Raw genomic sequence first — 22,787 nt, forward strand, 5'->3', positions numbered from 1 at the left:
TCTTTGTTGTTTTCCATTTGCCCCATTACTGCTCACAGCTACCCGTGCTCTGAGGGTTATCACGGGAGAAAACACCCTTTTGACTGTCCGTACCGAACCCCTGTGATGTGTGAGAAGGTCACCATGGAGGTTCCTTAACAACCGTGTCTGATGAATCATCTTTGTGTGTTTCTGTGTGTGTGTGTGTGTGTGTGTGTATCCCTTCTCCTGCCCCATCTTAAAAACCAAGCAGAGACCAGACCAGTCATGGAGTTGGACGAGACGCCAACACGCCGAGACTGAACTAATCATCCATGCCCACTCCATGCAGCCCCCCATTGCCTCCTCTCCACCCAGTAGACTCACAGTCGGATGTGATCTGTGTCAACACGGCTATGGGGTCATGCTACATAATTCCCCTCCCCTTGTCATGGCCGTTTGGTTCGGCTGTAGAGGATGCCCAGGGCCGGCTTGATATCGTCTCTGATAGACGCCGGCAAGGAGAGGGGTCCTTAAGTCAAGTGATCTTGAGTGAGTCAGAGATATGAGCCGGGTATTTGCCTTAATGTAGGCTAATCGTGTTCGGCTTCTTTTCTATTCCAAAGGCAAACGTCTTGAGTCAAGGATTCTTACCTTGCTGCTCGTCTCGCAGTCTTGAGCAGGAATCTCTTGGTGTGGATGTACTATTCGTGGTAACGCTCCAACCTTATCAAACTCTCTCTCTCGGTCTAGCTAGCTGTTTCTCTCTTGGATGTCTTTACTGACAATACATCTAAAGAAAAGATTAGCTTTCTCTGGAGGCTCGGTGCTTTTCCGAGTGTGGTTATGGAGCCCGTGCTCATTTGATACATTCAGATATCATGTCTGACTCGTCGTGCCTTCACGCGGTGGCAGAATAATATGACCGACAGGCTGTGGCCTCGGTGTGATGCCCAGGGTGTGTGTGTGTGTGTGTGTGTGTGTGTGTGTGTGTGTGTGTGTGTGTGTGTGTGTGTGTGTGTGTGTGTGTGTGTGTGTGTGTGTGTGTGTGTGTGTGTGTGTGTGTGTGCGCGGAGTAATTGCGAATTATGCATGAAGAAAGAGACACACATCCCAGACTCCTGCTGACGGTTATGGCTCTGGCTCAGATCTGGAAACGATGCAGACCAGTCTTTTTTTTTTACTTTACGTGAGCACCGGATCAGGGTCAAGGCAGTCCTAGAGCCGTGCATTCCAACTGGGCATTCACATATTCAAAAGACCGAAGCGACGCTGATGGTCGACTATGCGGAGGTATAGCAAATGAGATACTGAAAGAGACGCGAAGACAGGAACCTGTCAATGGAAAACAGAGGCAGTAGACTTCGCTATGGGTCTGTGTGGCCGGGCATGAATACGGACCCACATTAGTGGCCCTCTTTTGAGTCACATCAAATCCAGACCAGTTCCACAGTCCAGAGCGGGTCACTGGCATTTACACTGCCACACTAAACCAGCTGATGAGGCGGGACAGAGAGACTAAACCAGCTGATGAGGCTGGACAGAGAGCCTGAACCAGCTGATGAGGCTGGACAGAGAGACTAAACCAGCTGATGAGGCTGGACAGAGAGCCTGAACCAGCTGATGAGGCTGGACAGAGAGCCTGAACCAGCTGATGAGGCTGGACAGAGAGACAGAACCAGGTGATGGGAGGCTGTACAGAGAGACTGAACTAAATGCTTAAAAAATAGACCTGCGTAGGCCTTTGAAACACGTAGGCATGGTTATTAAAGGCAATAGCCACAGGCTGGGAGTACAATTAGGCCCTTCTAGTGGAATTAGACTGGTCTGATAGAGGTAATGGTGGCAAACCTTGTTAATTTGTCTTTCTCCCTCTGTGGCACTCCTGGTGGGCACCTGACGTCCAACAGAAACACTTTTATGAACTGAGGGACGTTTTACCACTGTAGCTAAATAGCCAAGTTATATTAAAGGCTTTTTAAAAGTATTACCCTCTTGAGGGCCTCAAATTTCCCCACTTTTACTCAACTCTTACAATCCCCTTACTAAAGAGCACCAGAGGGACACATTTCCACACTCTCTCAGCAATGTGTCTCTCAAGTGACCAGAGACTTCTGGATCCGATCTGGTTTTGCACTCTAGATCTGGATCCACATCTGATGTAGGCTAGATCTGCTCCCAATTGAAGGCACAGGAACACAAAGAATGGGAAAGAGAAGCACCACTGTGACCTGTGTACCTGCTCAATAACCCCAGTGAAATGTGCACAAAGGCTGGTCTGTTGGGGATGGGTTTTTTGCCCACAGAGGTTGCCTTGTTGTTGGTGATTTTGTATTTGTTTGATGTTAGATAGGCTTGGTTGTTGATTGACAGCTGTGGGAAATCCCCTACCTGCAGCACAAGGAATTTAACACCTCGAAAAGGTATCTTTTCCTAATCTGGTCCAAATGTGTACTTAATGTGGCCATGGGGGATCATTGTAAAATGGAATATGCTTTTAGATGTGAAACATTTTGGATCGCAATGGTAAATCTAGGTCAGTATAGTCGATCAGTAGTATTTGTATTGCAGTGGGTAATGGAGCTTTCTGGAGTAAGAGGTGTTGGAACCAAACTGGTAAACCTGTGATATAATTCAATTTTTTATACATTTACTGTATTTGAGTCATTTATGGACAGATACCACTGGGACCTCCATACTAGATTATCATTATAATGGCCCGAGGCTACACCTGTGGTCATTTACTAAGTATGTTAGTTAAATTCAATTCACTTCACTTCAGTTCAGAATTTGTGTAGCCCCATTAAAAATGAACATCATATCAAAGCACTAACCAGAAGCTTAGGCTTAAACCCCAGAAGAGCAAATCTTTGGAGACGGGAAAATCTTCCTCTCAGCTGCCAGGATCCTTTATCAGAACCCAGCTCGAAAGATGAGGTGAAAAGAGGTCAATTTGCTAAGGTCAGCCAAGGAGAAAGAGTGAGGTGGGAAGGAGGGATGAAGGAAGTGAAGTAGTGGATAAGGGAGGAAAAGAGGAGGAGAGAACAACAAGGAACAGGTGTAGTCAGTCTGAAAATTAAAAAAAAGTCTCTCTGCTAGGTCCAAAATAATGGTAAATAATATGAAATAATATGATTTGGTGCAACATAATAAAATGATATATTATATAATAATAATATATAAAAATATAATTAATTATTATAATTAATTATTATAATAATATAAATATAATAATAATAAATTATATATAATTTAAATGATAATCATATAGAATAACGGTTCCCAAACTTTTTCCCCAGCGTACCACCACCTACATCCTGACTCGACTCGTGTACCCCCACCATCCGACACATAAAAACGTAACGTAACTATTGACGCACTCCAGGCATCATGTTTAATTAGCCGCCCTACTGTACATGATAACAAATAACAAAATCAAAATGTGCTATGTGGTCTATGAGCTCTGACACCAACAGTGTGCAGAAAAACATTATGAAACTCAAATAACAAAGAGAACATTTCATCTCGCGTGTACCCCCTAGTGGAAGCTTGTGTACCACCGCTGGTACAGTACACGTACCACAGCTTGGGAATCCCTGATATAGAATGATGGTCTGAACAGTCTGAATTTCCAATCAAGTCTTTCTCAAAAGTGCACTCAATGTTCTCAATCATTGAGCTGTATGGAGAAAGCAGGAGAGAAGATACAGCATGTTTTGTATTTAACATTTGTCTTCTATACAAATATGCTGATAGATTAGATTAGATTCAACTTTATTGTCATTGCACAAGTAAGGACAACCAGTACAACGAGAGTGATGGTGAATCATAATATTCCAACAGGGTGTCATCTGGAAGGTATCTCTCAGTGTGGGAACAACCATAGAGAACCAAAGGTGCCATCAGACTAGTCCTTATAGGTACAACCAAAGGTGCCATTAGAAATCAATCCCTATGATTACAACCATAGAGAACCAAGTAACCACTGTAAGTACTATTAGACATCTTTCTCTGTGGGTACAACCATAGAGAACCAAAGGTACCATTAGACATCTCTCCCTAACCATACAGCCACTGATTTGCCTTCAAATGATGTCAGAATTCAGAATAAAAACAATTTAAAAAACTGCTGACAAATTGTGCGTGTGAATGTCCCTCATGCTGAGCCATGTCCTTTTCATGTGCACCCCCCCCCCCCCCCCAACATGCACACAGATCAATAGCACAAACAAAATATATAGTGCTAATGCAATACAACAAGCCAATCAACCACAGACCAGGCACTTTCAATAAATGTATAAAAACAGCTTTGTGGGTGGATGGAAATTTCAAGCATCATGCAAGGACATATCTGATTATCATAGCACTCCAATAGTTGCCTGTATAAATTTAAAAAAGGCCTAGCCTACAGACAATGTCAACCTAATAACACAGGTAATTAAATAACTGAAAAAACCAGGCACTTTGAATAGGTTTGTACGAGAACGATTAAATTAGGGCTATATAGCATTGACAGTTCCAACGAGTTCCACAAACCATTTATCAGCCTGAGTGGCCCACTAATTAGTCATTAGGCTAGGCCTGGGCTACATATCAACATAAGACTAGCTTGTGCTAGTTTCAATAACGTCAATGCTTTAGCTCCGCTAACCTTTCTCTCTGCCTTCCATCCATATGTAAAACAGCAAGCAACCACGCAAATCCGTCGACTGTCAAAACTCCTGTAGTTTTCCTCGAACTTGATCGTTTGTAGGGTCATGCCATTAGACGAGGGGTCGCTCATTTATCCCCCTACATTTCTGTAAATAGACTTGACCTGCAATCGGTTCATTGGATAAACCAGAAACACATTCCCCATTCCCAGGAGGCTTTGCTCCATTCTAGCCTAGGCTTACGTTAATTTAAGTACAAACAAACAAATTAAATTGTAGTTTTTTTTTTATTTGTGATGAAAGTTCTGTAACGCCTGAATAAGACAAAAATGAATTAAGATAAAAAAATTAAGGCTAGCCTACACAAAAATCAGCATGGGAGAGATGAGTGTACAGGGTATCCATTAATGACATATAGACAGTGAGCGAGTGGTATAAATATTGTTTGGACTTCCTGAACGTTAAAAGGGTAAATCTCAGAGATTTTTGGAAAATTCTTAATGCATCTATCAGGTCGATGGCCGCGTACGACTCACGGCTGCGATAAAAGCTCTATGGGCCGGCCCGCACAGCGTAGACTCATTGGCCCGGCCCACCGGGAAAACTCCCGATCATCCCGATTGCCACTCCGCCCTGGTCCTCAAGCTTGTGGTGCTGATCTGATGGATAGATTTGCTGTGGTGTGAGACCTTCAGAGAGCTTTCAACGGCCTTCAGCACGACAGCATAAGAGGAGCTATGTCAGTGTGTCAATTTCATCAGCTAGCAGAACAATAATGAAAGGTTTTTTTTTTTGGTCTGTCAGACAGTTGGAGGTACCCAGGGACCTGCACAGACTGTGTGCTGGTATTAGAGTGTGGGAGTTTGGCTTGCACTCCCATGACCCACGGTAAACTCTCACAAAGTCGTGAAGTGTTTCATTTCTCTGCTCCTCGTTTCCCATCGAGTTTGGGTCAGGATGAGAACGAGAAGCAATGATGAAGCAGTAAATACTGATGTTCGTAGGTCAAGCACCATAAAAGACTACGGCTGGACAGTGAATGGCTGTTCATAACACTGAATGCTCTAGTACTGTTGTAGCCCATATTTTCTTTCTTTCTTTATTTTTTTTAGTCACAATTTCATCCATAACATCTAATGATGTTGATGTCTGTATTGAAACTAACATTGCCTGTCTGGGGCACTGCTTGTTAATGGTGGCCTGAAGATGGCTGTGTACAGTATGTTAGAAGTGTTAGACGGCATATTTGGTCTTGTTATTGCTAATACTGTGAAACGATTACATGCACAGCGGTCAGCATTAGCTGGGCTGTTGTGGAGTTTCAGTTTGACCGCTAGCCTTCCTGTCTACATCGATACACAGGGACAAGAACTAGTGATCTCACTCCTTTTTTCAGTTTTGACTACAGTTCAGATTAAACTTTTTTATGTGATGTGCACAATTGCCTTGAAACTTTTCATTTGACAGTGAATGATAGCCGACCTGTTCATGAGTTATGGTGTAAAAGGGGTGAATAACTCTTTTTTTGTCTGAGAATCACTTCAAAGAAGTAATGCAATCCTCCTGTTTTACACCAGAAAGGGCTCTACATCATCCAGGGGAAAATCAGGTCTCCCTGTCACACACACACACACACACACATTGGCCACCGGATGCTTGCCATGGCTTCTGTAATTCCTCAAATTGTCCATATTTAGCCTTTTCGCTAGCTTTTTTTGGTGAGGTTCCCAGTTAGTTGATTGCAAATGACTGGAGCCTTAATCACTGCTCTTCTTAAGTGGCCTTAAACCATGGTAGTGTAAAAATACAAACAACTGCCAGTCATTATTTAGAGTGCATGGAAGAATGACTGATAGATAAAAAGGTAAGTTATGTGTGTGCTCACATAAAATGACAATAACATATGATTCAATAGGATGCTGCATGATTAAACAAGAAGGTGCTCTTCACTTGCTCAAACAGGTATGAGTCTTCCCTGTGTTTCGATTTTAGCAGCATTTTTTTGTCTTTTCCACCGTTTTGTTGTGTTGGTGTGTTTGTCCTCTCGGTGGCCAAGTGTTGTTCATAGGCAAGCGAATAGATGCATTGCAATGTGCCTGCTAATTGATTTCCTTTTCATTGGAAGAGGCGCTTTTAGAGCGGTGTGGCCCTGAAACCCAACAGAGGAGCTGTGGGAAGCATCGGGCTGGTGCTTCATAGCTGCAGGGCAGAGGCAAAGCCTGGCCATTTTAGGCAGCGAGAAAAACAGCTCGGCTGCATGCTCTAGTGGGCTACGTGCTTCCGAGCGGGACTCTGCCCGCGTCACATCGTGTTGCGTCCACGGCTCAGGGCTAGTCCCAGGGGCCGGAGCGCCGTGCGAGCCGTGCAGCCCCGCAGCTCCGCAGCTTGTGAGCCCAGTGGGGAATAGCCGAGGCCAGTCAACACCACAAACTGATTGCCGCTATTCCACCAGGGGGCTTTGAAGGAACTTGAAAAAAAACACACACACACTGGCCAGCGAATGAGTTTCAACTCCAGCCAGAAAATGTTTCTGTAACCACTTTGTAGTAAGGGCACTAAAGTACTCTAATTTACTTTTGAATTAACATCAAGTACAGTGTAACTCCTATACTTGGAGACATCAAAAGTTAGCTGTTTTGAGGCACATTAGGAATTATAGGAATTATTTGAGTTAAATTACAGTAGTAATGTGTTACCATCCCTACTGTATATACCTTGAGATGGTAACTATAGAACCGTCTATTTTCTAATATACCATGTCATAGGTATTAGTTCCCATTTCCATATACTGTACATTGTATGAAGGATGCCTATAGCGTAAATGGGTCTTTACTGTATACTGTACATTGTATGAAGGATGCCTATAGCGTAAATGGGTCCTGGAGGAAGTGTTAGGACCCTCCGCCTCCACTGCACTGCTAATGAAGTTGAATTGACAAACATTTTAATCACGTCCCAGCTGTGTGTGTCCAAAGGGACTAGCAGGGCAGGTGAGATATACAGTACCTGTTATCAGTAGGAGAGCTCCTTGGGACTTTAGTAGTTTAGCGCTGCACTCTTTCATATCATGAACGGGTTTCCCACAGGCATGGTTCGCATATGTTCCTAAAATGCTGTGATAATACTTTTATGTGTGTGTGTGTGTGTGTGTGTGTGTGTGTGTGTGTGTGTGTGTGTGTTTTATCTGAAACTCTCTTGTTGTTAGGCCTAGTTGGAACTCAGCTGTAGTTGTAAAACTGTATGTTCTGTTCTTTCTGACTCTTCTCTATTCTCTCTCTCTCTCTCTCTCTCTCTTTCTCCCATTCTCTCTCATTGAGAGACGAAAACATATTTCTCTCTCTGTCTGTCTCTCTTTCTCTCCTTCTTTCTCGTTGGGGAGATGAAAACATGGCATTTTTTTTTGTGCGGATGCCACTTTCCGGTGCTGGCACCTCTCCCGGGGACTCTGGCCTCGTTCTGTAAATCAGTCATTTGCTTTGGTGCCTCCCGGCACTGTCACTAATGAGGGGTCCAGTCCCCGGAGGCACGCGGTGATCCTGGGCATCACCACTGGCTGGCCGCTCCTATTTGTCATAGTGACCAGCTGTGCACTCTCCAGCGGAGACCAACCCAGTTAGATTGCAGACGACACAGCCAACACAGGCCCGGCCCTGCTAGCCGGCTGGGCAAGATATGGGCCAGGGTTCTAGGTCACGGCCCAAATCTACAAGCTGATCAGAGTGTCTGCCATCCCAAAACCGTTGGGATGTCCGTATGGCTGTTGGCTGGAGGCTGTTTTTGATATTGAGAGATGCCCTTTATTATGGATATAATATAGGGTTTGTTTTGAGGTTATAACGCTTCACCCTGACAGGGGGTGCATTTTTAGAGACTGGGGACTCACTTCAGAAGTCATGAGATGGGCTGTGTGTGCGTCTCTGGTGTGGTTCCAGGAATGCTAAGCGGACACCATCAGAGGTTGTCATCTTAAATCCGTGTGTGCAATGACAATAAATTCCCCAAGGACAGATGCCACAGGCTTGCACAGAGCCAGCACCGCGGTCCGCAGGAAACTACTCTCCCAGCCGATCAGTAAATATTCATCAATCGGTATATTAGGAATTCAGGCCAGTTCCAAAAGATTTTCCATCTTTCTCTCCCTGTCGCTCTCTCGCTCTCTCGCTTCCTCTCTTTCACACTGTGTCACTTTCATTCCTTCTGTCTAGCGCACACTCTCACTCTCAAGCCTTCAATCTCCTCTGGCACGCACAGACTCGCACTCAAGCGTGCACACACACACACACACACACACAGGCGCACGCCCTCACACAGCGACATATGATGACATTTTTAATCAGTCTAGAGTGCACAGAACAAGTCCTTGCCTAGCTCATCTTGTGGTGTAATGTCATTTGTAAATTAGCTAACGCCGTGAGTTATGCCCTATGGGGAAAGATGCCGAAACGCTTAACCCAGCGACTCCAGAGGCAAGTCTCATGGTGCCCCCTCAGCAGTGCTGGCTGGAGGTCCCATTAAACGGCGTTGCGTGTGGGGATCGTTAAGGAGGCTGAAGGCGGGGAGATCTAACGTACGCCCTGGGGCCACAGGGGTTCTAAACTCTAAACAGAAGTACTAAACCCTCTTCGCACTGTTTCTCCTTCCAATGAGCGTCAGCGATGCTAAGCAGTCAGAGTTGCTTAGCCTATCTCATGCCTTCTCATTAAAAAAGTCAATCCATTTGAAGCCTGAAGGCTGTTTTTTATTTTGATTTGTTTTTCTTAAGAAGCTTATAAAGAAGACTAAAAATTCTTGTTTTTTTTATCCTCCGTATTTGGATACATGTCCTCAGTATGGGAAATGTGAAATTGGTTGTGTTTCTCCGTTACTGCCACTGCTGTGTTTTAAAACGAATCCGCAAGACTCCAATTCTGTACAGTCTCACTTCCAGCAGGTTATTTACTAGCCTGGCTGTTGATTTCTATTGGTGGTACACGTTTATCTTGAGATTAGATTTTGATAGTCTGTCCTTTGCTTTGTTTGTTGACATTTGGGTGATTGATGTGGGTTTATAGATGAATAACATGGCTCTATGAAAGGCAAAAAAAAAGGAAACCATCATATTCCTCAGTTGTCATTATCCAGCCACCTTTCACATCTGCGGAGGCAGGAAATAGAACTTACGTCACTTTGAGAAGATTCAATTCAAATTAACAAGTCTGCTGGCATTTAGGGTAAATGAAGAGCATGGCGAGGTTGCCCCAACGTAGTGTAAGGTTTCTATATCTGCAAACACAAGCCGTTTGTGATGCAGTGAAGGCCATCAGGAGCTTATTCCAGTTATTGCTGAGAAGATTGAGTATACTGGATCATGGACATTATATCCAGTTTGCATATAGAGTCACTATAGGGTTTGTTAGCCATGTTGGCAAGTCTATTAAACTCCCTTTGGCTCGTTATCTGCAGCTGTTGTAGCAGGGTTTCCAATGGCAAACTGGCTCGCTCCCTTAAATTATTTCTATGCAAGATGGGGCGCTTTGCTGTAAAAGTGACAAATCTCGTTCTCAATGTGACACATTATTTCATTAAGATTTGCAAGTAGTTAAATGCTGTCTGACCAAAATAGAGACAGTCTCCATGAATCAGTCCAGTGGAAGGGGAGCGGACTCGTCAAGGCAGATCGATAGCACCCGGCCCGGGTTCACGACCCCTCTGCTGCACCGACCTCGCTATCACCCCTGCGTTGGAGCTTTTCTTCTGTTGAGGCCATTTTGATTTCTACGAGTAAAGACATAGCCGCGTTGTTTTTTTGCTTTAACCGCTGGTTTTTTGTGGCATGTGTAAAGAAAGAAAGAAAGAAAGAAAGAAAGAAAGAAAAAAAAGAAAGAAAAACACCCAGAGAAGATTTCACTGTCAGTGTGCAGAAAGCAGCACACAGAGAATGTGTGAGAGGTAACAAGCAGGAGTCGGCGGGTGGTGGAGGCGCTCGTGTCTGGACGAGAGCGACGGAGAGAGACAGAAAACGAGAGGGGAGTGTGAGCGCCGCAGCTGGGTGTCTGGGTGGCTGCACGCGCTGAGGTCAATATTCAAGCCTCATTTGTCAGGAAGCGTCAAGCAAGCCCAAGCAATAATTTGTGACCCCGTGCCAGTGAGAGGGGGGGCTGAGCGAGGAGGTGTAAAACGGCGGCCTGCCGCCCGCTGCTCACCCGCCCACCCGCCCGTGGAGGCTGCTTCCTGACAGCCCTCGTAGTGGTGCGCGCTAAAGTGCAAGTGTCACAGGCAGGGATGTGGTATTTATGCAGCCGTGTAAGTCACACACAGATAGTGTCAGAGTGTCACCGAGGATAAGCCAGCCGAAGAAAGGATGGATTTGGGAGTGATAACATTTAGAAAGCTGGCTCGCGCTCTCACTCTCTATTTGTGTGTTTGTGTGCAGTGACAAGGTTAGACAGGGTAATGAAGTTTGCTTTTGGACTGACTGACTGGTCACCAAGGATTTTTTCTTTTGTAATGCTGAATTGGAAATGGAAAGTCTGGATATCAGTGAAATGCTTTGAATATCAGTGGTCAAATGCACTGAAATCTCCAACATCTCATGATTACTGTAAACTCTCTGGACTCAGAGAGACATTCACCATTCACTGTTTGATTATTGTTATCTCTAGTTTAGGAAAATAGAATGCCATGATGGAGTGAGTATGGATAGATAGATAGATAAAAAAAAATCACTCACAGAAATGTAAAAATTAAAGAGCATGTGAAGTGATTACAAAGGTTTGGTATGGACTGACCATGTGATGCATTGACCATGATAAGGTGCTATGGTAGAGTGCAAAAGGTGCAATGGTGGTAGAGCAAAAGTGAACAGGGCAATGCATGTTTATTGTCTTAGCCAAGACAGTCCTTTATCAGGCAGGCTATGAAATCTATTGTCAGTACTTGACATTCTGAGCATCTGTTTACAATAGGCGACCCGCAAATAACTAAAACAGCTGAGTGTGTTTCGCACTGGAATGCAGATGAAGTGGATTGATATGCGGAAATGTCAGGAGCTGCACAATGGCAGAAGATTCTGGAGGATAAATTGCCATCTCCCTTGTCTCCTTTTAACTGTTTGTAAATGATCCTCTTGCTTGGCCGGAGATTGGGAAGCTCTGGCTGAATTGATTTTTAGTATGCGGAGGGAGGCCCACTCCCTCCAAGGAGCGTTAAATAACCCGGGAGCTTGAATGAATGCAGCTTACTCAGGGACACTATAGCTTTTATCTCCACATCCCCAGGGCTGCAAGCAGCCAGGCGCTAGAAATAAAATGGAGCGGATTCAGGGGTCCAGGTTCTCATTCTCTCTTTCTTTCTATTTTTTTCTCTTGCTGTGCAGTGGAAAAATATTTCATCCATTATGGCCCTAAGGTAACCCTTAGTCTCCGGCTAATGGAGCAATAATGTATATGGGCGGGCACACCTTACCCCCATTGACTCGTGACCTCCCCAGGTCAAACCTCCAGCAGGTGACAGGTTAGCGTAGCGTAGCGTAGCGTAGCGTAGCATACATCTCCGTGCTTTCACCTGTCATAACTCAAAACGTTTATATGTATATTTAACGAGATGTAGAAGCCATATGTGCATTTGGTCCCCTCCCCTTAGAGCTTTCACTCACAAGCATACGTGTCTGTGGGATACTTATGGGGCTATCATGCGTAACAGCTATTAGGGTTCTGCTTACTGCCATCGCAAGCAGTGCCAGCGATGTTAATCTTCCCGGCAGGTACTGAGTGCAAAGCGTTCTTCAGCCGTCCCCTCCAGTCCGACCGGGAGATAAGTGACCTCTGCATCAGCGGGGCCAAAATCTTCCTCGCCGGTCAGGTTACAAGCGAATCAATTTGAGCCCTAAACCATGATGAAAGAATTACTGTGACGGAATATCAATACGAGCGTGTTATTCGCCCGCTTAATCGGTTTCTATAGGATCTTTCCAATTACGTCTGGAATATTTTCAGTCTTGTTTAAAAGTCTTGCACTTAGAGTTGTAATTACATCTGAGAAACACAGATTTTCAAAACAGCTTCTTATGCAGTGATCACTGATAGTATTTGATTAGTATGTGTCAGAGGCAGCCTGGCATCCTCTATAGAGGCCTCTGTGGATGAAAAGAGTATCTGCAAGCACCATGCGCTTTATGTCAGGCAATGAATTAGTTTGCTGGTAATTATCTAATGAGCAATTTTACACACTTTGTTTAATATTTCATTAAAATGCTTTCGAAATTCTCAGAAAGCAATATGGCATCATTATAGTAGCAACTATAGTGTCAGCTCTAGTTTACTTAAACACACCCTTAGTTAGTTAAACAATAGGTTCTAATTTACTTTTACCACAGCCTGATACCTAACCCTAAAAAACAGCATCTCCTAATAACTACAATAACTCACCTGGGTGTCTGTGTGTGTGTGTATGTGTTGGGGGTGGGGGGGTGGGGGGGGGGGGGTGGCTAAGGGAAGATTTGACCGCTGTACCACTAAATATTGCTTTACCAAAAAAGAAAAGTCACCTGATGTATTAAGTTATCAATTTTGTCAGTGGTGTTGTTAATATTTCCCAGTTTACATTGCTCTGACTTTACTGTACTTTATAGTGTCACTGCAGTGGGCCAAGGGAAGTCGTGTTTGAACCCATTTAGATTAGTTTGGCAGCAGTTTTTTAAAAAGACAGTAACTGACTCAGTGAGACATATCGGCTGCATCCGTGTGTGAAGTTTGATGCTGATTTCAGATGCACAGCTTCCCAATGTAAAGCCCATATGTACAGCAGCCACTGGGGTGTTGAGTCTGTCCTGCTTTAATTTGCCTGGAAATGACCTCTATTGGATTTCCCTGCACTCTCTTTGTGCATGGAGTCTCTGTGATGTCTTAAAGAGCCCCGCTGTGCTGCTGATTAAGTCATGCTCAAGGCCAAAGAGACAACTATGCCTACACACACACACACACACACACACACACACACGTGCGCACACCTCTTCTAAGCTGCTCACATAAACACACCACCATGTAGCTCCCACACCCCCTACCCCTTCATTTCCCATCTGATGTGGATACTGAAGGAAGTCGGTGCCTCTGTTGAATTCTCATAGGGATTGACTGTGTGCTGATAACCCAAAGGTACAGTAAGATCTAAAATCAGCTTCACACTACTCTTCACCCTGTGAGCGCTATATTTAGCTCTCTGGCGTAATTCTTTAGGTTCATTACGGCAAAAAAAACATACAGATTCTGTGTGAGATTGTATTTTAGGCACACTTATGTACATGTTAACATGTGCATATATTCATTTGAGGCAGATTCCAGTAATTGCCTTAGCATTATTTTATTTATTTTTTTTTTGACAACTACATTCTCACGTTCCTTATTAGAGCCTGCTATTGTTAAATCAGTAAAATTGCAGTCAAGTAGTCTTGATTCTCAATTTACCTCGGAATTAACTGTGATATACCTTTTTGTCCTAATCCTAAATGAAACTTTGATGGTACACACACCTGCTCATAACCAAAAATAGATAGACCTGCCCCCATTTTGTTATGATTTGGCTTGAAAAGCATGACAAAAACAAAGCACACCGTATTAGGGCCACAAAATTGGTGATTTATTCTAATAAATTCACACAACGCAAATGTGGTCAGACATAACAAAAGGTGTGGAAACTAGTAGAGTTGGTAGAGCGAGTGTGTGTGTGTGTATAGATGAGTGGGATGTGTGGTGCTGCATGTTGCATAGAACAAACACAATAAGCCATGCCCACTGGAACACAGACCACACATACACACACACACACACTAGGCAGGGCCAGCAGGCCATCACAAGTCCTTACCCTCCTAGCCTTGCACCTTACCGTCACCCTACATCTCCAGAGACTTTCTAATGACGAGACGCAGCACTCAAAGATTCCTCCATACTGTAGAAATGCAGGGTGTCCCCATTCACTTGAATAGGAAAATAGTTGCCCTATAAAAGCCCAAAAATGGCCGCCGAGTGGGGGGACTTGCCTAAAAGGTGTTTGGTATCTCACTGTCCACAGTTATAGTGGACATAATATGGACGTAATGAGGAACTGCAGCTCAAAAGAAGTGTTTCATCTCACTAGTACGGCCCATGATTTATTTCAATTGCAACAAGTGTGTCTGGTTGCATGCTATCTACACAGCTGATAGTCAGATGTAACATCAAGCTGGATTCGTCAAAGCTAAGACTGCAGGAAGTGATACATTTTAGGGTTAAATCAGGTTTGTTGTGGTGGTTTGTTTCAGCTGACTGAGATTCAGGACTAGTTAATCGTGATTTGATAGTTTGCAGAGAATCAATACTTGTTAAACAACTGTTCAGTGAGTCATTAAAATGACTCTTGCCATGTATAGTCAAACTACTAGTGTAACGAAAGTCACTGCTCACACTTGTAGAGGTGTATGTCAACAAGGGCATCACACACTGACACATCATTGTTAGTATATGTATGTATTATGATGTATTAATGTGTCATGTATTCATATATCATATTGTATGGATTGCTGTTTAACGTTAAATCTGAATCTGAGTGAGCTGTTTGTTTGCTAGCTTATCTCCTTGTGTGGTATTTCAGCCATTTGTGCGCCTCTGCGGAGACTTTAGTAGTTTTTGTTTTGCCGCGTAAGCTTATCAGGGATGTATTATGTGGAGAGAAGTGAAATTCCTCTCGGTAGAGCAGTTAAAGTTGAAGTGAGCTGTATTTTTAGAGCTAGGCTGGACACAGGCACGTTGAGCATGCTGTAGGGCCAGTGTTGAGAAGTGTTTCATCAAGTTGGCAGGAGAGGATCAGGGAGACTAAAAGTGACCGATTGATCGCTGAGGACAATGAACCTTTCACTCAAAGACAACCCTCGTCCATCGCCTCCAAAACACTCCAGTGCTGCAGCAAGGAAATGTCCAAGACTGTCCAGAAAGGAAGACAAATGTCCACCAACCAGTAATAAAATACACCAAGTTACTACTCCCATGTTTAGGATCTTGTCCCTAAAGAACAAATGGAACTAATCCTAAACTTAAAAGAACAAATGGAACTAATCTTAAACTCAGTTTAATTTACCTGACTGTCATCATAGAAGGCAGTGACCATCCAGCATCAATCCAGCAATCATAGGAAAACCATTCTCTCTGTATTCGCTGCTGTTTGTTGCTCCACATTTAGCTTGCCAACTTACTGTTATCATTCCTTCCCTAAAGATGGAATTGGAGTTACAAACACCCATTTTTTCTCCAGATGTAACAGGGGAACCACAGTTTGCACTCTCTCTATGTTTAAGAAGGCATCAGCATCAGTGAATCCCCAGAGCCAAGTGCATAGCAAAGCTTTTAGCTGTTGAGGAACCATTAGATCTCTCATTTTGTTTTCCAAACACTCTCTAGAGTAGTAACGTTGTGCTCAAATGTATTAACAATTCAAAGGAGAAACAAATACAAATCTGAGATCTGATTAGAGGATGTCGCGAGAGACTAATTGTTATTCTTCACTTGTGTCTTGCTCATCTAATTCTCACAATTACCATAATCAAGAATCAGTGCGATGTGTGATTGGTTGTTGAGGTAATTTAAACTCGATTAATAGGATAATGTAGACCCAGACATGCAAGATTGGTCAGTTGGTTGTCAAACTGAGCAGATTAAATAGCCTTGGTTTAATTGCTGGATGCATTGTCATACAAAGTCATGGATTTACTGATAAGACCAAATTTGCTGATACATTAATCCATCATTTGTCCCATTATCCAGTCTTATTCTTCTGCATCATATTGAATAATAACAAAAAAAAACTTTCTACCATAATTTCTTACTATAATTTGCTTATTAGAAATAGTACACTAACACTAGACACTGAACTCGTAAGATTCTGAATTCTGGTCAGAGGCAGAGATGAGGTTATGTAAGAATACGGTGTCAAAGACATGTTATGCTTGATAATTTATGCATTGTTAACTGACTTATGTATAGCACCGTCCACATTGATCGACACCCCTGGTAAAAAGAGGTGTGATAATCATCTTTTTTAAAATAAAAAAAAATAAGGAATTCAATCTTGAAGTCTAGCAGTCTAGTAAAACCTCATGAAGGAATTAATATAAAAAATAGTCACAGTATAGCACAGGATGCAACATATTACATGAACCCTAATCATCCTCTCAGTTAGACGATTGGCCTGGAGAATATATTGTTATATCCAAGCCAGTAAATCACCTAGTCTAAGTATATAATCAATTTTGAAATATATCTAATTACGTAATCAATGTTAATCTCACAACATGTCTCAGCGTCATCAATACTGTCAGCTGGTCATCCTCTTTAGGTTCTATAAGTGTCTTACTGGTATAAATCACCAAAGTCTCAAACCCACTTTAATGGATCTTTTTGAAAAAATATTGTTTGCAGTCGCCCTACTTTCCTAACATGTGCGCTGCCCCAACTTGTGTGTCATTGATGAAACTTTTGCTGGGCTACTTCCTCAGGGGCTATCGGTTGTGAAGATGATACACGCCACTGAACCATATAAAATCATTGAGTTTGCTTATACATAAAAAGATGCAATCTGTGTCAACAAGGTTTTTATGAGTAACCTTGCAGTAATTGCTGGGAAGGTTGCTATTACAAGCGCATTAACTAGGACAGAGACAGGGACCATCCTCAAGGCAAACCATGCACTAAGTAATTAAAGGGTCTGAAAACATAACACACTTTCTGAGTATGAATGTAAATTATTTGAAATAAGATTTGGAAAAGACACTCTGATAAGTTATGTTTGAGTTTGTTTATTCTATTTCGCTCTAAACGGATAATGAAAGGGGAGCCATGTTGTTTAGCCCAGAGTATGTGGACAGAAGAGTTCATTAAAACGGCAAGTGTTGTTGCAGGCGGCGGAGGCCCCACAGCATTGACTGATTTAGACGCAGTGGGACATTAAACAAGTACAAAATGAAGTGCTGCGATGGAACTGGTCATGTGACTGGCCGGCCCCGTTAATTACTTCTGGTCCCGGATAAAAGTTGCAGGGACTTTGAAAGCCGAATCATTCCTCAAATGAAGGCAATTATGCAGAGGTTCACCCAAACCAACATATCACGCCGGACAGCTCACTGGGCAGAAAAGGCCCACAGTCCTTTAGACCTTCACTGGCCATATGCTGTTTCCCACTTTTGATGAAGAACTCCTGCCTAACTGTTGTAGCAGGTGCTTATGGCACAAATTATTTTGTTTCATTGGCAGTACTGGAGAACAGAAAACAGAGAACCATGGAGGAGGATGGAGGAGGGGGGGGTAAAAAAAAGAAAGAGAGAAAAAGGGGGTGCATGGCGGAGGATATGAGCTGTTTCCATGGTTACCATCTCCCTCTCGCAGCCTAGCAGAACTGTGTCATTATCCTGTGCTATGGGTGAGGGTTGAGTGAGGCTGCCGTCTGCGGAGCAGTTTCCTTTCCAAGCCTGTCCATGCATTTTATATGCACTCGCTTGCTTGCTCGCTACCTCCACAAATTCGCCCTGCGATTCAGCCGCCTCTGACTCCAACCACCGACTCTGTTTGCTGTCGTTTTCGTTCTGGAGAGTTGCAGTTTGTCTCCTGGCAAACACTAAATATCCAGGGGAAAAAATAAAACATGTGTGGCATTGTCACAGAGTATTTTTTTTTCTCGTTCTTTTTCATATAAGAATAGTTTTAGTATAATGCATCTGCTGTGAAGCCTCTAATTATCTGCAGTGCATACAACTGAATAATCAATGGCACTGTAATGAAAAGCTCATTTATTGAAAAAAGAAGTGCAATGATCCTTTCTTTGTTGTCAATACATCATACAAAAAAGCAATCATGTTCTGCTCAAGTTGAACAAACACAAATAATCTCACTCACTATGCTTACTTGAGTGTGTGTGTGTGTGTGTGTGTGCACGTGTGTGTGTGCGCGCGTGCGTGCGTGTTAGTGAGTGACTGTATGGGTGTTTGTGGGTGTGTGAGTGTTTGTGTGTGCATTCACGTGTGCAGGTGCATGCATGCGTGGAAGGTTCACATCAATCATATAAATTACACACTCTTTGTAAATAATTGCGCCCTTAAAGCAATATTGTCCATGATGGTGTGAAGTCATCCTTGGACTGCTTATAGGCCATCCCAGAAATGAGGATGAACGTTCAGTAAAGTGGGTTGTGAGTCAGTGCCTCCGAGCTTTTCTTCATATTCAGCATCCAGCATCACCGGGTGTCCACAAAAAAACCCCGCGAGTCACTCCAGAGAGGCTGTACAGGAGACAAAAATCGTTAGGTCTCAGATCTGAGCATTACAAACGGGGAAGCATGCCACACAACACACAAACAAACACACACAAATAAATGCTCGGCTGAATGTCTGCAATGAAAATAATGTGGCTTTCAATATAACTGTTGTGAGATCAATGGCTGCTTATTGGGGGGAGATGAGGCATTTGGCAGGCTCTGAAGCAGGCGTCCTAATCAGTGTCTCTTGTTTTTGTTTACAGCGCCCAACACGGCACCATATGGGAGCAAGGGGAGCGCCGGCGTCCTGCTGTCCTGCCGATACCTGATCCTGGTGCTGTCCTGCGTCGTCACTGTTTACTAGTCCACAGACGGCAGCGCCGCACCGCACCGCGTCGCTCTGCGCCGGCCACACACAAAATGACTGTAAAAGAAAATGCCCTCCAGCGATTTCACCAATCTGTGCTGATTGCCGGGCCTAATCTGGTAGAGTTTGTTCAAAAGCAGCGTGGGATATAATCAGCGTTACTTGTTTTGGGGATGGTCATTTTTTGCTTTTGTTTTTGTTTCTTTTGTTTGTTTGTTTGTCTGTTCGTTTTCTGTTTTTGATTTAGATTTTCAGTTTTCTTCCTGTGGAATTATATCCATTGTAAATAGTTACAACATTGTTTTGGGGTTTTTTTTCCCACATATTTTTCTGATTACCCACTTTGTGAATCAGTTCACATTGTCACCCCCTCAAAGCAACAATCCTAGCCATACTTTTCCACCGATGGAGGAATGGCTGCTAATTGGCTCCGTGTTTGTGTAAGAGACTGGGAAGAGGGAGCATCGTTTGCATACTAATGTCAACACTGTCACCTAGGTCCTCGTATTCATTTAAACCAAACCATTAAGCAGCCACTGACCTTCACCTCCGAAGCCTCTCACCCCAGAATAACACCTTACATACAGCTTGATCTGGGAGAGGCCTCCCGTTTCTTTTCTTTTCCCACTCACGTTTGAGTTTAGTCAAATGGCATCGTGGGTAATTTTGTTATTCTGAATCTTCTGACACAATATTCCAGGTCGATTGCGGTTTGGGTAGTATTGTGTCTGAAGATGTGTGTGAATGAATGAATGAATGAATGAATGAATTAATTAATTAATTAATTAATGAAACAGAGAGGTAGAAGCAAACAGATGATTAGACGTGTGAGAGTGTTATTGCTGAGAGTGGGACCATACAGGTATGAACACTAAATGAGTCTCTAATGGATTCTTAGAACATTGCAGCGTCAGCAAAATGCTCCTTTCTGAAAGCTTGAGGAAGCAGGACAAAAACAGAGGCAGAAGTCACACTAAACAGGCTGAATGCACCACTGGCTATCTGTTTAAGCGCCAATCCCTACGATCCAGAGTATTACTTTTTTATTTCCTTTTTATCCATCCAGAATTTAATTATGAACTCAGAATGAGAGAGAGAGAGAGATAAAGAGTCTGCCAGCAGCAAAATCCTATCCGTGCCAAAAAAAGTTAAAGCCAGTGTGGAGATATTGTTTAACTCCGAAAACAGATTGCTGTGTCACTCTCTTTCCTCCTGCTCCATTCATAAAGGACAAACAGAATCAGTGTTTAAACCATTACCTGAGTGGAAAAGAATAGGATCACATGGGTTGTTCACAAGAATGAATTATGTGTTAGATTATGAAAGAGTATTTTCCTGGCCTATTTGTCTCCTTCAGAAAGCACATGCACTGTAAAATATTAGCACACTCAACATAAATCAGTCAAACAGGATGAGCTGACAGGGTTAGGTTATGCCAACATGTAGTGTCAACTTTGTGTATTAAACTTGACACTTCACATTGACATAACTTATTCTAAACAACAGAATTACTTGACTGAGTTCTTTTGAGTTTGCTAATCTTCCTTTACAGTATGGGATTATGTTACTAGTGTTCTCAGAGTGATGGGGGGGGGGATTTGACCAGTATTTATTGTGACTGAATATATCACCATGTCTGCTGTTATTGTAAGTTATTTTAATTTTGTTTCAAAGCTATGAGGGATTTTACTTTAAATAAAATTATCAGTATGTTTCATTTGTTTGTTGGTGAAGAGATTTATGATGGGTTTTTGCAATATATTCTGTTTGTTTATACAGTAAATATGACATAATAGATATGGAGGGAGGGGGAAACATTGTTCATTAACCTCATTTAAAGAGCATTAACACACATCGAACAAAAATGTGAAATGATTATCAAATGAGAGAAGTACAGTAAGACATAGTTTACAATGTTTGTCTGTTATTTTAGATGCCATAAATGCAGTTGGTTCTTGTCAAATAAATAGATGAAAATGAAGAAAAAAAAATATTTGTAATCCAATTATCTACTTTTTGAAAACTCAGAGGATGTGAACCAGTAACATACTGTAGAAATGAGTCACTTGTGTGTATATTTGAAGGCAGTAGAATTCATTTTTTATCTAACCTGTAGAAGCCAGGGGTAAGCTTTAGTATGACCTCGACATTCCTACACACTCGCTGTGTGGGTGACGATGTGCAGAAAATATGGTTGTCCTGCATGTCAAATTAATGTCTTTTAAAGGTGGCCAATTATCACAAGACGATATTTTAACCAGTTTCAGGAATGTTATGATGACGCGATTTCATTACATCACTGGGAATGTACTTACCATGTATTGCATAATAATGGTTTTCTGTTTCACCTACTTCTGTTGAGTATAACTGTGTAACAAAATATTGTGAGACTGTTTTAAACCTGGCACAGTGGTGACTGCACCGTAGAATGGGGTCTGTGTTCTCAACACCTATGTTAATGGCTTTCTATGAGTATAAATGTTGTTTCGTTGTGAATGAACCCATGTTTACCCTGTGAGTATTAGAGTTGACAGATCTATACAGACGCAGCATATATTTGCATAAAAAAGACATCTTAATCAACTCTGTGTTGTGCAATATATTAATACAGCCTAATTCATCCACTAACTTCACCTGTAGCAACAGATTAAACTCATAAGAAGAAATTCATTCAAAGCATTTGTATTAAAATGGCATTTTGGAGGTGAATGTCTTTGCTGAGCTTCACGGTCTTTTGCAGACACCAGTGTGCCACCACTATGTTTGTTTGGGGTGTTTGTATGCTACACCTATGACCTTTTTACGAAGCTTTTAATCAGTAACATTTGGGATGGAATTTGATGAAGGGGCTTTTACTGGGCTAAGTTTGACGTTTCTTTAGCCTTTATATTGCTTGACTGAATTCCCCCGAGACTTTAAAATAGTAAAGTGTACACAAAATTTCAAAGTTGCTTGACCTGTTGTGCTGACCCCCCTTTTTCTAAGCAAAATAACCAATCAGAGGTTTATTTTTCCCTGCTTATCAAATAGAAGCCATATTGCATCAGCAGTGGTCTTCCCCCTTACGAAGCGAAAAAGGTTCTCTGCCTGGGTTATCATTAGCAGCCTTTTAAATCCTCCACTGTCTGATAAGGGGTGTTTAAATACTCTTTTAATTACAGTATAACTGGCCCGTGCCCCAGTGTTGGACAGGAGGGCGTCCGAGGCGGAATTAGAGGAAACACTAGGACCCTCTCTGACCTCACCTGAAACAACGCTAATCACTTGGACTCATGGTCAGTGCTCTGAATGAGGACTAGACGTCTGATGTTTCCTTTTTCTTGTTGCTTAATTACCAAGCAAAGATCAAACCTGAGTCTACATGGGGAACATGTACTGTATTGAATGTGCCTTTAAAGTATTTGAGAAGTTAAATACCATCTTCAAGCCTCATGTTGAAACTCATTATTTTGTATGTGTGTGTGTGTGTGTGTGTGTGTTACATTTAAAAGATCTGCTCATTGTATTAACGTGAATGTCCTGGAAAGTGAGTGTGATTTCCATACAGATCAAACATATAC

At 42.6% G+C, this 22,787-nt stretch overlaps 1 protein-coding gene across 1 annotated transcript in view; it reads left to right on the forward strand.

Moving 5' to 3' along the window:
• Positions 1–20,887, forward strand: part of negr1 (neuronal growth regulator 1) — a 113,689-nt gene extending 92,802 nt beyond the window's left edge. Inside the window, exon 7 of the mRNA XM_076276563.1 lies at positions 19,124–20,887. Within this exon, the coding sequence (XP_076132678.1) occupies positions 19,124–19,224 (101 nt within the window). The 3' untranslated portion in view covers positions 19,225–20,887. The remainder of the gene's footprint in view (positions 1–19,123) is intronic.
• The last annotated feature ends 1,900 nt before the right edge of the window (positions 20,888–22,787 follow it).

The sequence above is a fragment of the Alosa pseudoharengus genome, unplaced genomic scaffold (assembly GCF_046254945.1).
Source record: "Alosa pseudoharengus isolate Yale_2024_CS ecotype anadromous, Long Island Sound unplaced genomic scaffold, YU_APseudo_1.1 YU_APseudo_1.1_scf_11, whole genome shotgun sequence".
Taxonomy (NCBI): domain Eukaryota; kingdom Metazoa; phylum Chordata; class Actinopteri; order Clupeiformes; family Clupeidae; genus Alosa; species Alosa pseudoharengus.